This window comes from Grosmannia clavigera, assembly GCF_000143105.1.
Source record: "Grosmannia clavigera kw1407 unplaced genomic scaffold GCSC_140, whole genome shotgun sequence".
NCBI lineage: Eukaryota > Fungi > Ascomycota > Sordariomycetes > Ophiostomatales > Ophiostomataceae > Leptographium > Leptographium clavigerum.
The window spans coordinates 267,936-282,417 of NW_014040801.1; the positions used below are offsets into that span (position 1 = coordinate 267,936).

Sequence of the window (14,482 nt, forward strand, 5' to 3'; positions counted from 1 at the left end):
AAGACTGCATTTGTAATTGCATGCCATCATCCTTGTGCATATTGACTAACCGTATTGGCTCTCTATGCCGCTGCTCCTCCTTCCCGTGTGAAGTTGACATACGTTGTGACCAGATAGCTGAGCCGCATAATTTTCCCCTCTTCTTGATCTTCTCCCTATTCTGTGCCTCGGTATTTCTATACCGATACGAATGTACAGCTGTTTGTCTACCTTTTTCTTCTTCCCTCTGTTTGGTTTGAGTTTTTGTTTTTGTTTTTGTTTTGTTTTTAAAAAACAGGAAGCTGCCGTCATGTTTTCCGACACAGGCAGCGGAACAGCAATGGCACCGGCCAGCCATACTAATGCTGCTACTATAGACGAGCCACTACTAGCGGCCGAAGGCGGTGTATGTGTAGAGAAATTGATGGAATAAGAACAAGGGCTAAGCTTCTTTTTTTTAGGTAGACAACTTGGATGGAGATGCTGATTCAGCTTTCGGAGACGAATATTCGTAAGTGTAATCTCTTCATCGCTGCATAATCTCAAACTCGCTCTCCGTAGTTTCATTTCGCCTTCCAGCCATACGTGCTTTTTTTACTATCAGCGGGCGGCCGAAGCCCTCCTACCTTTCATAACACGTTTATCACCAAGCTAACACGTCTTTAGACTTTCGACGGCATCTGTGACCAGCAGCATCTTACAGTACCGTACAATCCATGGACGGACCTTCCATAGCGACAAATACGCAAGCTTTTTTTTGCCAAACGATGGCCAGCAACAGGAGGCAATGGATATAATGTATGTTGTACCCATATACGCCCTTTCTTTCTTTACTATATCTTCCAACGGTTGACGTATACGGAATAGAAACCATGTCTTGACCCTACTACTAGACGGCGCTTTTTTCTTAGCGCCTGTTCCAGAGACGGTTAAAGTTCGTTCTTATAACGGATAATACTATTAACTTAAAGTAACCTAATCCCCTTACCGTTTACTAGAACATCCTTGACATCGGCACTGGTAGCGGCACCTGGGCAATGTAAGAAGGTCCCATTTTCGCGCATTCAAAGGGCCTATTTCTAACCCTATGCTTTCTAGCGACGTTAGCGACCAGTTTCCAAATGCCCAGGTGATCGGTACTGACATTTCACCCACCCAATCATTGTGGGTGCCGCCCAACACTAGATTCGAAATCGATGACGCGACGCAACCATGGACCTGGGATGAGAATACCTTTGACTTTATCCACGTCCGTTATATGCTAGGTGCTATCACGGACTGGGATGCGCTGTTTTCTCAAGCATACCGCTGCTGCACGCCGGGCGGCTGGCTTGAGTCGTGTGAGGTTCACCCTGAGCACCAAAGTGATGATGGGACGAACGAGTTGGCTCCGGTCTTGAAGCAGTTCTGGCAGCTGTATGAAGAAGGCATGCCCAAGATAGGCCGAAAGTTCTTTGTTGTCAGAGAGGGTACACAGCGCAAGGCCATGGAAAATGCAGGATTTACGAACATCACGGATAAGACCTTCAAGGTGCCGATGGGCGGCTGGCCTGCCGACAAGAAGCTGGCCGAGATTGGGCAATATAATCTTCTAGCGTTGCTAAACGACCTTGAGGGTATGTTTCTTGTTCTCTCTTTCTACGAAATCTTGCCCCTTATTGGAGGTGTTCCTACTAACTGTTATAGGATATACTACCTATCTGTGGAACGAAGTTTTACAGTTAGGCAAGGCCGAGTACCAGGTCTTTCTTATGGAATTGCGCAAGGCCGTAAAAGACAAGAGAATCCACACATATTACACTGTCCGCTACGTCTACGGGCAGAAACCGTATGAGTAGTAGTTTTGCAGCAGGCGGTCGTTAAAATGAAGAGTGTTTCAGTGTACCCAGTCAAGATAAACACGGTTCATCAAGCACTACAAAGACCATCTGCAGTCCATAGTGCTCGTATTAGAGGTTACAGCTGCAGCTGCCACAGGCGCCAGTCGTGTTATTTTGTCTCGCTGGCCACTATGACGCTGTGTCTTGTTGCACGACAATGTATGGGAGAACGGACAAAAGACAGATACGCCAACTGTTACGAAGTACTAATCACAAATTATGCCGGGACAAAGTGATCAATTCCTCAACAAGACAAAACCTTACAGTCTGCACGCAAACATACACTCGTTATCATTACACCTCTAGGAGGTTCTCGATGCAACTATATACAATTTGTGACCATCTCGACCTAAGCGGTGCGAGCGGTCAGGGTAGTGGTAGCCTTGATGTCGCGGCTGCTGAAGCCGACGTTGACGGTGAAGGCACCCTCGGGAATGAGCCACTGCTGGGACACGATGTCCCAGTAGCTGACATCGCGGCGCTGGAGCTCAAAGGTGACGTTGCGGATCTGGCCGGGGGCGATGGCGAGCTTGTCGAAGCCGCGCAGCTGCTTGGGCGGAGTGCCAGAGGGCGTGCTGTCGGGGAAGGTGAGGTAGAGCTGGGGAACGGCCTCGCCGGCGACGCTGCCGGTGTTGGAGACGGTGGCGGTGACCTCGTAGAGGGTGTCCCAGAGGGCCGGGTTGCCGCCGGGCTGGATGGGCAGGTTCTCAGGAGCAGCGGTGATGCTGGTGCTGGTGGTGACAGCATCGACGGCGAGGCTGCTGTCGATGGCAAAGGTGGTGTAGGAGAGGCCGTAGCCGAACTCGTAGCGGACCGAGATGTTGTTGGCGTCAAAGTAGCGGTAGTCGATCTCGAGGCGCTCGGTGAACCAGGACTGCCAGTCCTCGATGCCGGTGGTGTTGATGGCCGTCGTCGGCGGCGCGTTGTAGTCGGACGTGTTCTTGGCAATGGTGTAGGGCAGCTTGCCGGACGGGTTGACGTCGCCGTAGAGCACGTCGACGATGGAGTTGCCAGCCTCCTGGCCAGTGAAGTGGGCAGCCAGGATGGCCGTCACGTTCTCGTTGTCAGCAAACGGCAGCACGTTGATGCCGGACGACTGGGTCACGACGACCGTGTTGTTGCAGTAGGCGGCCACGGACTCGACGACGGCATTGCCGCTCCAGTCGAGCTCGAGTGACTCGCGGTCGGCACCCTCCTCGGCATAGGTCTTGAGGAAGACGAGGCAGACGTCGGGCGAGGGCACCCAGAGGCTGGACACGTCCGAGGCGGCCACAAGCGTGTTGTTGAGCCACTGCTGCACGAGCGCGCCGTCCTGGGCTGCACGGGTCTTGACGGCCTGCAGCGGCGACACGAGGTAGGACAGCCGGCCGGTGCCGGAGCCTCCACCGACGGAGAGGGTGCCGTACTCAAAGTTCGCCTGGTTGTAGAAGCCCTGGGTGTCGTCGCCGGCCGAGTTGCCGAAGATGGCAATGTTCCGGGGCGCCTTGAGCGGCAATGCACCGGCCGTGTTCTTCAGCAGCACCATGGACTGGGCCGCCTGCTTGCGGATCTTGGCCCCGTGGTCGGCCCGGACGTCCCGGCTGACTTCACCGGTGAGGTTCCAGTCCTGCAGCCACTCGGAGCGCGTGAAGAAGGTGTTGAGATCGGCCGTCGACGGGTCCACGGTCGGGAAGCCCTCGTCCTGGCCGAGGAAGAAGTAGGGTGTCAGGATGCGCAGCACCATGTCGTTGAGCCGCGACTCGTTGAGCGTGCCGTTGTTCACGGCCAGCGTCAGGTTCAGACCAAAGTACGACCGGCCCCCGTCGACCTCCATGCCGTAGTCGCCCATGCCGCCTGGCATGTTCATGTCCAGACCGCCCTCGACCGAGGCCAGACCCGAGTGCGTGCCGCCCCAGTCGGACTGCACGTAGCCCTGGAAGCCGAGCTCCTCCTTGAGCAGTCCGTTCTGTGCCTTGGAGTTCTGGCATGCCTGCGACCCGTTGATCCGGTTGTACGAGCACATCACCGATGCCACGCCCGCCCGCACCGCGTTTGCAAACGGCCACAGGTAGATCTCGTGCATCGTCCGGTCGTCCAGGTTGGCTGACACAGCCTCAAACGTGATCGTGTCGTTGGCATCGTATGTCGGGTTGCGCTGCGTCTCCTGCTCGTACGCAATGTAGTGCTTCGCCGTCGCCTGCACGCCCGCATCCTGGATGCCCGTAATCGTCTTCTCCATCGCCACACCCGTCAGGTATGGGTCTGCCGCAAAACCCTCCCAGTTCCGCCCGGCATAGGCTGATCGGCCCAGAGGACCGCAGACAGGTCTGTGCTTAGTCAGCATACAAGTCACGGGACCAGCTTCAAGACACCCCTTCCCAGACAACTTACCCCAGCATGACGTGGGCGCCCTTGGCGCGGAACTCCTGTCCCATGGACAGGCCGCGCTCGTACATGAGATCCCGGTCCCACGAGGCCGCAATGGAGACGCCGGCCGGGAAGACGCTGGCGTAGTCGGCCACGCGGATGGCCAATGGACCGTCCTGCAGACAGAGCCCCGGGAAGTTGAGGCGTTCGATGGGAACCGTGTTGCCGATGCAGGGTCCCGGGAAACCGGTGGTGAAGTTGGCCTTCTCGTCGAGCGTCATCTGGGCCAGGAAGGCGGACGCTTTGGCCAGCGCACCCTCCCAGCCACCCTTGCCCGTGGTGGCTGGTGACGGATAGACGGCCGGCGAGTGGCCATACTGGCCGAGGATCGTTGTGTTCAGCGGCTGCACATAGCTGAACGCGCTGCTGTCTCTGCTGCTGCCGCTGAAGTCCTGGCCACGTGCTCCGGGGAGCTGGGTGAGGGCCGACAGGGCAAGACACAAAAAGGCCGAAGTCATGACTGCGAGATGGGAGCGAGGCTTGATGGAGCAGGCAGTTGAGGCTGACTTCCAACCGTTCTAGCGAAAGGAACGATGTCCAGCCAGCTCTTATATAGAGGCCGTCGTGGTCGCCAACGCCAACCGGCTCCAGACTCCGCAACGACGAATTTCACGATCATGGAGAAGCGAGGCGTCCCACTCCGCTCGCCGGAGACAGCTGCTACAGACGCACGCCGTCTCGTCTGTCATCAGACCTGCCATCAGCAGCTGCCGGGCACATCGCGCTCCGAAACAGGGTGACTTGTGGTTAGTCCACTGTAGCTTGCGCAAAGCCGTGCCATGGCACCGCGAAGCTAAGCTGTACGGCTGGGTTGGAAGGGCCGATTAGCAGGGGCACAGGGTCATACGAAAGTCCAGCAGCAGCCATGGCCAAGGAGCAGTCGTGCTCTGTACTCACTATGTGGTATTAGTCTGCCAGCAGAAAAGGGCCGAGGCTCCACCTCAATGTGGAAAAAAGAAAGAGGGCTAAAAGTCTCTAGCCAACAGCAGCTTGGCAGCCGCTCTTCAGCCCGGCTGTCGTCCCGTTCACAGAAGCCGCGCAAGGCCAAGGCACGTGCTGGAACCTTGCCTTGTCTCTGCCTAGGAGCCGAGTTGCTCGCCTAGTCCTGGCAAATCCCGATCGTGTTTGGGATTGATCGGTCAATCTGCAAGTTTGGCGTTTTCAACCCCCCGCCGGGTTGCGGTTAAATTACAGTCATCTGTCACCTCATGTGGGGAGACAGCGGGGAACTAAGTCTCCCCACGTCCGTTCAGTCACCCCTGCTCGTAAAAACCCGGCATTTAGGCAGATTATAAAGTGGTGCACACATTTACGGTTACTAGCATCTCGTGGGGAACTGCCCCAACTGACCACGAGACCGGTCCCACTGAACCCATACCCCATAACGGGGCGACATACCATGTAGCGTGACTTTCTGGTAAGATACTTGGACTAGCTTAGTACTCGTACTGACGTTCTCGTACTACATACCAGCTGTACGTGCAATGTGGGTATTCACCTCCGCGTTTCTCGTAAAGGCGAAAGCTAGTACCGAGATACAACCGCTTGCGAGGCCTTGGCGCTAATCCTTTCCCGACCCGGTCCTCCGGAGGTTGGGGTTGTGCAGTGCAAAAACTGCCGGTCCCACCCTCAGACCTCGGTTGCTACGATGTCCAATGTAGCATCACATACCCATACCTTACGAGAACAGCCCGATACATCCTCTGATCCTCCCCGCCGTTGCACAAGCTACGTTCTGCTGTCTACTTGGCAAACGGCCGCAATCAAATTCTGCTGACCGCAAGTCAGTAGGCTGCACGTCACGAGTGTACGTGAGGGTCTATGCTCGTCCGATGCTCGGGCGGAGACTTTGCTCCGACTCCTAATATCCGAACAATGGTACGACTACGAACACAGACCATGTCGTCCCGAAGACTGGCATACAATTGCTCTCACGTGGCTAACCCAGATGAGTGCTGCTGAATTCACGGGCTTGCTCGGCAACCGAGACTGTCGGGGTAAGTCCATGCGCTTTGTGCTGTTCTGGGACACCACAAGTAGTCTCTATCTCAGTTGATAGGCCAAGAGGACATGAAAGCGAACAAGAATGCGTTGATTGACCATTGTAGCATTCATTCTCTCTGTAGCCCACCCACATCTTTAAGCGCTAGTACGGAGTCGTACTTGGGGAGTAAAATCTGAATCCTTGATTACCCCAGACCTTGAGAGCCTGCGCCACACAATCGTCATATGGTAGCTAGGTCCGACTAATTTAATCGCTAATGTACTGATTAGTAAGTCCGAGACTTCTTCTTTCACGTCACGATTCAGTGGGGTTTTTACACATATTTCAGGGGCATTTATCCGTAATTGCCACCTCCTGTTCGGACGAACGATTACGTATAGCCGCCTGTTTCTCTCTCCTCTGACCAGCTTTCATTACCATCAGGAAGACGACATGTTGCCCCGGCTGCTCTGCCCGGAACTGCTCCATATACTCCGTAGAAGGCACTAAGCCAAAGCCGATATTGTCCCATAGGGCCGCAAATATGAGAGCAACAGACGATTCGAACATACGAGTAGCTCCGCTTGTTCCTTCGCCGTGTTGGCGGTCAGGATAACGCGCGACTCTAATGTCGGTTTCCGCTGCTATACAAGCACGATGCCTGCGAGGTAGGTCGCCACGCACTCCTACTATCTACTATCCGTTGCGAGTAGTCTCGACGACGATCTTATTTGCACAGTTCACTGCCGTACGATCGCGTGGGGGTTGTGCCAGCTATTTGCTTTCATGGTTCCCAGTCCCGTCTCCCACGTGCGGCAACCGAGATGCGTCTGACTCGGGATTTTATGATTTCAAGGAAGCTTGGCACCTGCGGATAACCATGCACCGCTTTGACAGAGTTACCATTTTAATGGCCCCTTTTGCTAAGCGCCCGCAGATCGCTGCCACACCAACATCTTCTTCTACGGGCGGTGGGTGTTCATACCATCGTCTTGATTGGGCACAGTTCCAGCCAATAGAAAATCAGAACTCTCTGTGGCTTATGCACGAATCATAGGGTTGTTGAAACCAGCGACCTCATGAATAGCTGGGCGTTCTCCACCTACGACCATTTCTTCCCCAGCTCTTAGATTGCGAGACCGAAGCATCTACCAGAGATAATACTCAAGGGCAGAAGAACCATGTCGTTGTGTGCTGACATCTGCTCGACTAGACACCCGTCACTGCTCATACTCAACTTAGGAGACCCGCTGCTGAAGATCAGATCCGCCACCCGGTCTAAACTCTAAGCATATGGACTGGCTTTATATTGTCTATATTAGGTCTTACAGACGTACCTGTATACTTCTGTGCGACTCGTCTAATGACAGAAACCCTTAGCGGTGTGTCAATTCCAGGTTACCAATGAGAACCAGAGATTGAAACAAGTTTCGGGGCCATGACTGTCATTCCACATGGACATTAACAATGTGGAGACCATTCGTATTGAATCAAAGCATGTGAAAAAAAAACAGCAGATAATGCACCCTTTCTACTCATAGAAATATATTTGTGTGATTTTATTTACGTAAGCACGACTGCTGCGAGCATAACTAGTCCCCCAAATTCATCCATGCCGGAACACCAGTCCTCCCACACGTCAGAGGACTTGTGTGACGACGACGGTGCCATGCTTCTTTCATCTATTGTCTCGTACATCAGCCTCGATTCGCCGTTGCAATAGTCCTGACTGGCATACATCCGGACCAAATCGCCGTTGGCAGTAAGCCCATATTCAGACTGCACGCCCTGATCCTTTGCCATCTCCTCCTTCCACGCCAGAGGGTTACCGGCTTCCCACAGCCGTTTCCTTGCTGGCAGCGGTGCCATGACCAGGTCTGATTGCAAGGTGCACATCTCGGCAGGTTCAAAATAAATAAGGACGTTTAAAGTACGGTAGAGTACTGCCAGACGGCGCCTAGACTCTTCGTAAATCCAGTTTTCCCAGCATGGCTTCACCCTGAACGGGCCAAAGTTTCGGCATGTAACGTCGACATGCTGGCCGACGAGCTATAGTAGTTAGTATTGGTGTATGCAGTGAAACATATGAAAAGGTTTGTAGGGGGTTTACAATAACTGCAGACAGCAACAAGAAGTCGATATTGTTGTAGTCCTTTTCTCCTTCATGAAGACGTATCAGGGTGTATAGAGAGAGAGCATGCATTGCAGAAAGCAACTCCCAATTGGTAAGCGATTTGTACTGTGCACAGAGGTCAGCATGGATCGTTTCCCACAATACATTATCTGTGAAGCCTCATGTCTAACCTCTAGGCAAAGTCGTTCACATTCCTGCTTCACATTCCTCCAAAAAAGCTTTCGGCTCCCCTGCATACTGGTGCTGATCATGTTTATCAGATTCATACAATTTGACAAAGTCTCCATGCTGCCAGGTTCTATCTCGCCCGTTCTACAGCTATCACTGGAAGAGAGAACCAGCGGGTGGATAAACGGTGGCAGCGTCTTATGACGGAGCATCATGACAGAATAAGATCGGAGAGTGTGGAAAATGAGATTGACTGTTCTCTGAGCACCGGGACTCCTAGTTTGCCGCGGGATCATAGACCGTGCACTGTATAATAGCGGCGGAACGGGGCTTACGGTAAGGGTCAACGGCATGACGTCAGTGGCCTGTGGTGCTCCGAAGATCTGGCCAGCCAATGAAGTCGTAAAGGGCTGAGTCGAGCTCGCTTCAGAAAGGTCGGCAAATTCAAAGTTTGGTCCGGCCCAATCGAAGGGATCATTTACGATAGCTGTAGGCATTGTGTTGAGCATCATGTTGTTGGATGCAGTACTGTCCTGCTGTTGGACCGGGCCTATTCCATCCTGAGCCATATTGGCCATGGCTCCTCTTGCAGCTGCTGTGCCAAGAGGATAATGACACGCAATGCCTTTTGCTCGGCAACGTGAGCAGGCTGGCCGCCCGGCGTCGCAGCGTGTCTTTCCTTTTACGCAGACTGCACATGACCGGAGTCGAGGTGTCCGGTCGCCTGTTCGAGACCGACAGTAGTATCCATGTCTCTTGAGCGAGGATTCTGACCGCGAGTAAACCCCGTTGGGTAAGTTTGACGGACAAAATTAAGATAACCAGGTGGGCACTCACGCTTGTCAAATGGCTTGTTGCATTGCCCACACCGCAAAACAGCGGTGGCGCCGTTCATTTTGAACAATTCCGGTAGATGTCTAGGATAGCAGATTAAGAATACACAGATGGCGGTGCCGTTGAAGACAGAAAGTTGGCAGCACCGTCAATTTGTAAGCATCTTACGCGCTGCTTACACAGTGCCAAATAACGGCAGCTGTTCCGTGCGATCATGTGACTAAGACATCCCGTGTAAGACGGAATAAATGGGTCGCATGGGTCCACCTCCGGACGGAGCAAAATGTACGGCCCCACAAATCCGGAACGGGACAAATTGCATCGATGTGAGAGCGGAAAACATCATTTGAATAGTGCATTTGTCATAATGCATTCCGAGTGCTATAAAGACAATGCTCATCATCTCTATGGATTTTGGCGACTTCATCTTAATTCTCCAGTTGACGTTGACCATTCACCACAATCCGAACCATGTCGGCACCATTTCCCTCTCCCACCAAAAAGTGGCACGACAATACATACCCGTCGCTATCGCCCACGCGACCGGAGCTCTCGGCCAAGGGCAAGAATGTTCTCATTACAGGAGGCGGGACCGGTATCGGCGCCGAGACAGCCCGCTCGTTTGCTCAGGCTGGTGCTGCCCGCATTGGCCTGATCGGCCGCCGAGAGCAGCCGCTACTCGACACCAAGGCGAGCATTGAGAGCAGCTTTCCGGGCATCGAGGTGGTAGCAGCGCCGGCGGATGTGACCAACAAGGACCAGGTCGAGGCGGCCTTTGCCCGGTTTTCCGGCACTGACGGACAGCACAAGATCGACGTGCTTGTCAGCGGTGCCGCCATTCTTGGTCCACCAGAGGCCGTGGATACGGTAGACGGTGAAAAGCTCGTGCAGGTGGTGGATTTTACGGCGCGCAACACAATCAACGTGACGCAGGCATTCCTCAAGCACGCTGCCAAGCAGGATGCTGTCGTGGTGAACATCTCGTCGTCGGTTGCCCACTTGGACTTTGGCGGCTTCTATGCGGCGTATGCTGTGGCCAAGTTTGCCGCATACAGGCTCTGGGACTTGCTCGCATCAACGCACCCCGAACTCAGTATCTATCACATTCAGCCGGGCGTGGTCGACACGGACATTAACAGGGAGGTAGGCGGAATGGAAACAGTTGGTTTCAAGGACCACGTGTCGCTGCCAGCAACGTTTAGCGTGTGGTTGGCCAGTCCTGAGGCGCGTTTCCTCAAGCGGAAGTTCTTGTGGGCCAACTGGGATGTGGATGAACTCAAGGCCAGGGCCAAAGAGCTGGAGTCGGCCACGACATTCAACTTGGGCCTGGTCGGTTGGCCGTTTGGCGAAAGCGGCTTCATGCCTGCTTGGGATCCTGAGAGCTGAGAAAGGTGGAGACGTGCTCAGACCGTTCTTTATGTAATGAAACTACAACAAATCATAAGAAAAAAGTTATACTTCTAGTGCCAACCCTTTAGCTGATGGCGATGGCGTCTGCAATTGGAGAAGTCCCATAGAATAGCTGATGTGACGCAGCTCGGACAGAGCCCAGGATCTCAAGTATGGATGACTCAATGTCCGCTAAAAAGTACTGTATAGTGGCCAAATGGCAAACATAGTGACTGCAGACTGCCGGTGTAAGTCTGCAACTTTCATTTTCCTAGGAAACGAGGGTTGCTCGCAGTCGCTATGTACGAGTCGACGTCTTAACTTGGGCGCTAGAGATGTGGCGGACGTGCGATCGGCATATCGCGCACAGTCTTGCGGATGATGCACTCTGACTCGTCACGAACTCAGACGGTTGTTGTAAGCCATTGCTGACGGTTGGTTTGGAAGAGTCTAGCCAGTTAGATAGAATCATGGTGAGATAGTGGCAGGAGAGGCGCAGCTTCTGTGGGTCGTCTTCTACCCCGGGCATCGAGCTGAAGAGTGGGTCTATGGATTCGCACTGGGTGAGCGCTAGTCCGCTTGTGGTCGACGGCTGTGAGCTCCCCAGAACGGACTTTATGACAAAAGTCCGGTCGGTGTATATAGAAGCAGAAGGACGCGTCGGTTGTTGTGGCGGTGTGTATGATTCTTGACTGACGACGAGGACGAGTGACTGCAGCATAGTCACGAAAACAGCTTTTCGACAGGAACACCTCGTGAGCAGCCATGGCAGACGCAGGGATGCCATCCTCGGAGAAGACCTTCCGCGGCTACAGTGCCGAACAGGGCCAGAAGTATGCGCGTGCGCGTCCGGGCTACCCGGTGACGCTGTATGATGCCGTGGCGGCCTACCACGTCGGACACGGCGGCCGTCTGGACACGCTGCTCGACGTCGGCTGTGGGCCGGGCACAGTGGTGGGTGAGTTTGGCGGTCGGTTCCGGCAGGCCATCGGTATTGACCCGTCGGCCGGTATGATCAGCGCGACACGGGAGAAGGTCCAAGGCGCGGCCGTGCGGTTCGAGGTGTCGACGGCCGAAGCACTCGGTGCCGACCACAGCCCGCCGCTCGTGGCCGACGGCAGCGTCGACGTCATCACGGCCGCCACGGCCGCCCACTGGTTCGACATGGCCGGTTTCTGGACGCGTGCCGCCCAGGTCCTCCGTCCCGGTGGCACTGTCGCGCTCTGGTGCGTCGGCGGTGGACCACTGCGGCTGGCTGCTGACGTGCCGGCCGGAGCGGCCATACAAGCACTCATCGACGGCTTCGATGCCCAGCTGCACGACTACATGGTGCCCGGCAACTGGATCGTGCGCAACTCGTACACCGATCTGGTGCTGCCCTGGTCGTCATCGTCGTCATCGTCGGCTTCCGTTGCGGCCGTCTTTGATGAGACCACGTTTATCCGCCAGCCTTGGTGCACGTCGGCCGATCCGGCGTACGGCTACGGCCCCGACTACGCTGTCTATCCGTCCGTCGTCACAGCCATCCCCTTGCGCGCTTTTGAGCGCATCGTTGAGACCGGCAGCCCCATCACGCGCTGGCGAGAAGCCCATCCCGACCTCGTCGGCACCGAGAATGACATTGTCCGCCAGACCTTCATCCAGATCGAACGGCTCATGCAGGCCGCCGGCGTCAAGCCGGGCTGCGAGACCATCTCGGGCGCCTACGCTGGCGTCCTGCTTCTGGTGCGGAAGAAGGACTAGGTGGGAATGGTTTCATGGGTGCATCCATCTTGTCGTTGTGCTATTCATTCTCTAGTAAGCCGGCGAAAATTTCAGTAGCTAGTTTCGTCTGCACAGCGTACCTTCCTCTCCAACACGCTGCTTACTCACTTTATGTCTGCATGTTTACATAATCTTAAATATTCTTTCTTTCTTCTCTGTATGCTTCTTGCTCTCGTTGCCACTGGCTTGTGAATGGTTGGACGATGTCAATTCGTATACGCCCTGTCGTTGACATTTTGTGGGCCCATTCCTGCTGAAGACAGCTTTCTCTCTATGTTCTCGGTTCCTAGACCTCTTATCATCTCCAATCCCACACTCACCCCATTACATCACCATCTCCCCCATTTCTCATGGCTACAATCACTACTCGCACGGGTGTCGAGCTGGAAGACCAGTCCACGGCCGCCGGCCGGACCGGGGTGATGCAGCGAGACGTCGGCACCAGCAGCGGCTCCGACCGCAGGTCGACACGGGGTGGTGCAAACGAGGACGATCCTGTGCTCGAGGCCTCACGACTGGCCGATGCCACCGTTCCCGAAGGCGGTTATGGCTGGGTGGCCATTGCTGGCTGCGCCGTCATCACCTGGTGGTTCGTCGGCACGAGCTACAGCTGGGGCATCTTGCAGGGTGCTCTCGCCAATGAGGGTCTCGCCAGCACAGCCACTCTGGCTTTTGTCGGGTCGCTGCCAACGGCTCTCATACCTCGGCCCTGGCCATCGTCAATGCTCGCATCGTCCGCTGGCTCGGCATCCGGCGCACTGGTCTTCTAGGCGTCAGCTTGCTCGGCCTCGGCGAGATCGTCAGCGGCTCCGCTGTCCATAGCCTCGCTGGCCTCTTTGTCACTGCTGGCATTGTCATGGGCCTCGGCATCAGCCTCTGCTTCACCACCGTCTCTGTCACGCCCGCTCAGTACTTTAGCCGCCGCCGGGGACTCGCCAACGACATCGTCTTCGCCGGTGGCGGCCTTGGCGGTGCCGCCACCACCTACCTCCTCCAGGTCCTCGTCCAGAAACACGGCCCTGCCTGGGCTTATCGCATCGTCGGCTTCCTCACTCTGGCCACCGGCTTACCTGCTGCCTGGGTCGTCAAGGAACGCACTCCCATCCGCACTACTGGCTTCGTCGACTGGTACGTCTCCTGTTCCACCTCTACCTCTTTCTACTTCTTCCTCTAACCTTGACAGGCGCCTCTTCCGAGACCCAAAGTTCCTCCTCATTTTCCTCACTGGCGTCATCGCCACCTTTCCCCTCCTCGTCCCCCCTTTCTTCCTTCCCCTTTACAGCCGCTCCATTGGTCTCTCCTCCAGCACTGGCGCCGCCCTACTCGCTGGCTACAACTTCGCCTCTGCTGTTGGCCGCATCCTCTGTGGCTTCTTCTGCGATAGGCTCGGCCCCGTCAACACCCTCTTCTGCGCCCTGCTGCTCACTGCACTCAGCATGCTCGCTCTCTGGCCTGCTTCCACCACCCTCGGCTCTCTCGCCGTTTTTGTCGTCATCAACGGCGCCGCAAACGGCGGCTACTTTGCCACCATGCCCACTGTTGTCGGAAACGTCTTCGGTTCCCAGAGAGTTGCCGTCGCCATGGGCATGGTCGTCACCGGCTGGGTCGGCGGATATCTGATGATAAGAATTCTCGGGACAGTCTGCTTTTCTTCATCACTGACCCTATTCCAGGGCGCCCCCATTGCCGGCTATCTGCTGCAGGCTTATGGTGGTGCCGACTCTGGTCTCAAGGCTTTCCGGCCTGCCATGTTTTATGCCGGCTCTTTGTCCCTCGGGGCAGCAATATCTGTGGCATTGATGCGGTTATACATAAGCAGGTCGCCATTCAGAAAACTGTGATCGCGAGTGAGTTCCCAGACAACAAAAACGTAAGATATGCATTCACATTACCCTAGAGGGTGTACATGTATCTAGCTGGCATAACATTTGGTCTCTGTCGTTC

General features: G+C 55.2%; 6 protein-coding genes across 6 annotated transcripts; 4 read left to right on the plus strand and 2 right to left on the minus strand.

The window, feature by feature from the left end:
- Positions 1 to 319: 319 nt before the first annotated feature.
- Positions 320 to 1,817, plus strand: CMQ_1625 (methyltransferase type 12; the record flags this gene model as incomplete). Its single annotated transcript, XM_014318704.1, has 4 exons — positions 320 to 385; positions 978 to 1,018; positions 1,078 to 1,595; positions 1,666 to 1,817. 4 exons carry the CDS (start codon positions 320 to 322, stop codon positions 1,815 to 1,817), a joined length of 777 nt encoding a protein of 258 aa, XP_014174179.1.
- A 391-nt stretch (positions 1,818 to 2,208) lies between these two features.
- On the minus strand, positions 2,209 to 4,723 carry CMQ_1514 (beta-glucosidase 2; the record flags this gene model as incomplete). The annotated part of the gene is made up of 2 exons (XM_014318593.1): positions 2,209 to 4,165; positions 4,230 to 4,723. 2 exons carry the CDS (start codon positions 4,721 to 4,723, stop codon positions 2,209 to 2,211), a joined length of 2,451 nt encoding a protein of 816 aa, XP_014174068.1.
- Positions 4,724 to 7,812: 3,089 nt separating this feature from the next.
- On the minus strand, positions 7,813 to 9,120 carry CMQ_702 (uncharacterized protein; the record flags this gene model as incomplete). The annotated part of the gene is made up of 2 exons (XM_014317781.1): positions 7,813 to 8,298; positions 8,887 to 9,120. 2 exons carry the CDS (start codon positions 9,118 to 9,120, stop codon positions 7,813 to 7,815), a joined length of 720 nt encoding a protein of 239 aa, XP_014173256.1.
- Positions 9,121 to 9,856: 736 nt separating this feature from the next.
- CMQ_371 (short chain dehydrogenase reductase) lies at positions 9,857 to 10,771 on the plus strand (the record flags this gene model as incomplete). Its single annotated transcript, XM_014317450.1, has 1 exon — positions 9,857 to 10,771. One exon carries the CDS (start codon positions 9,857 to 9,859, stop codon positions 10,769 to 10,771), a length of 915 nt encoding a protein of 304 aa, XP_014172925.1.
- Positions 10,772 to 11,539: 768 nt separating this feature from the next.
- On the plus strand, positions 11,540 to 12,517 carry CMQ_1311 (methyltransferase type 11; the record flags this gene model as incomplete). The annotated part of the gene is made up of 1 exon (XM_014318390.1): positions 11,540 to 12,517. The coding sequence occupies one exon, from the start codon at positions 11,540 to 11,542 to the stop codon at positions 12,515 to 12,517; it is 978 nt and encodes a 325-aa protein (XP_014173865.1).
- Positions 12,518 to 12,888: 371 nt separating this feature from the next.
- CMQ_906 (monocarboxylate permease) lies at positions 12,889 to 14,379 on the plus strand (the record flags this gene model as incomplete). The annotated part of the gene is made up of 3 exons (XM_014317985.1): positions 12,889 to 13,127; positions 13,199 to 13,666; positions 13,722 to 14,379. The coding sequence occupies 3 exons, from the start codon at positions 12,889 to 12,891 to the stop codon at positions 14,377 to 14,379; spliced, it is 1,365 nt and encodes a 454-aa protein (XP_014173460.1).
- Between the last annotated feature and the right edge of the window lie 103 nt (positions 14,380 to 14,482).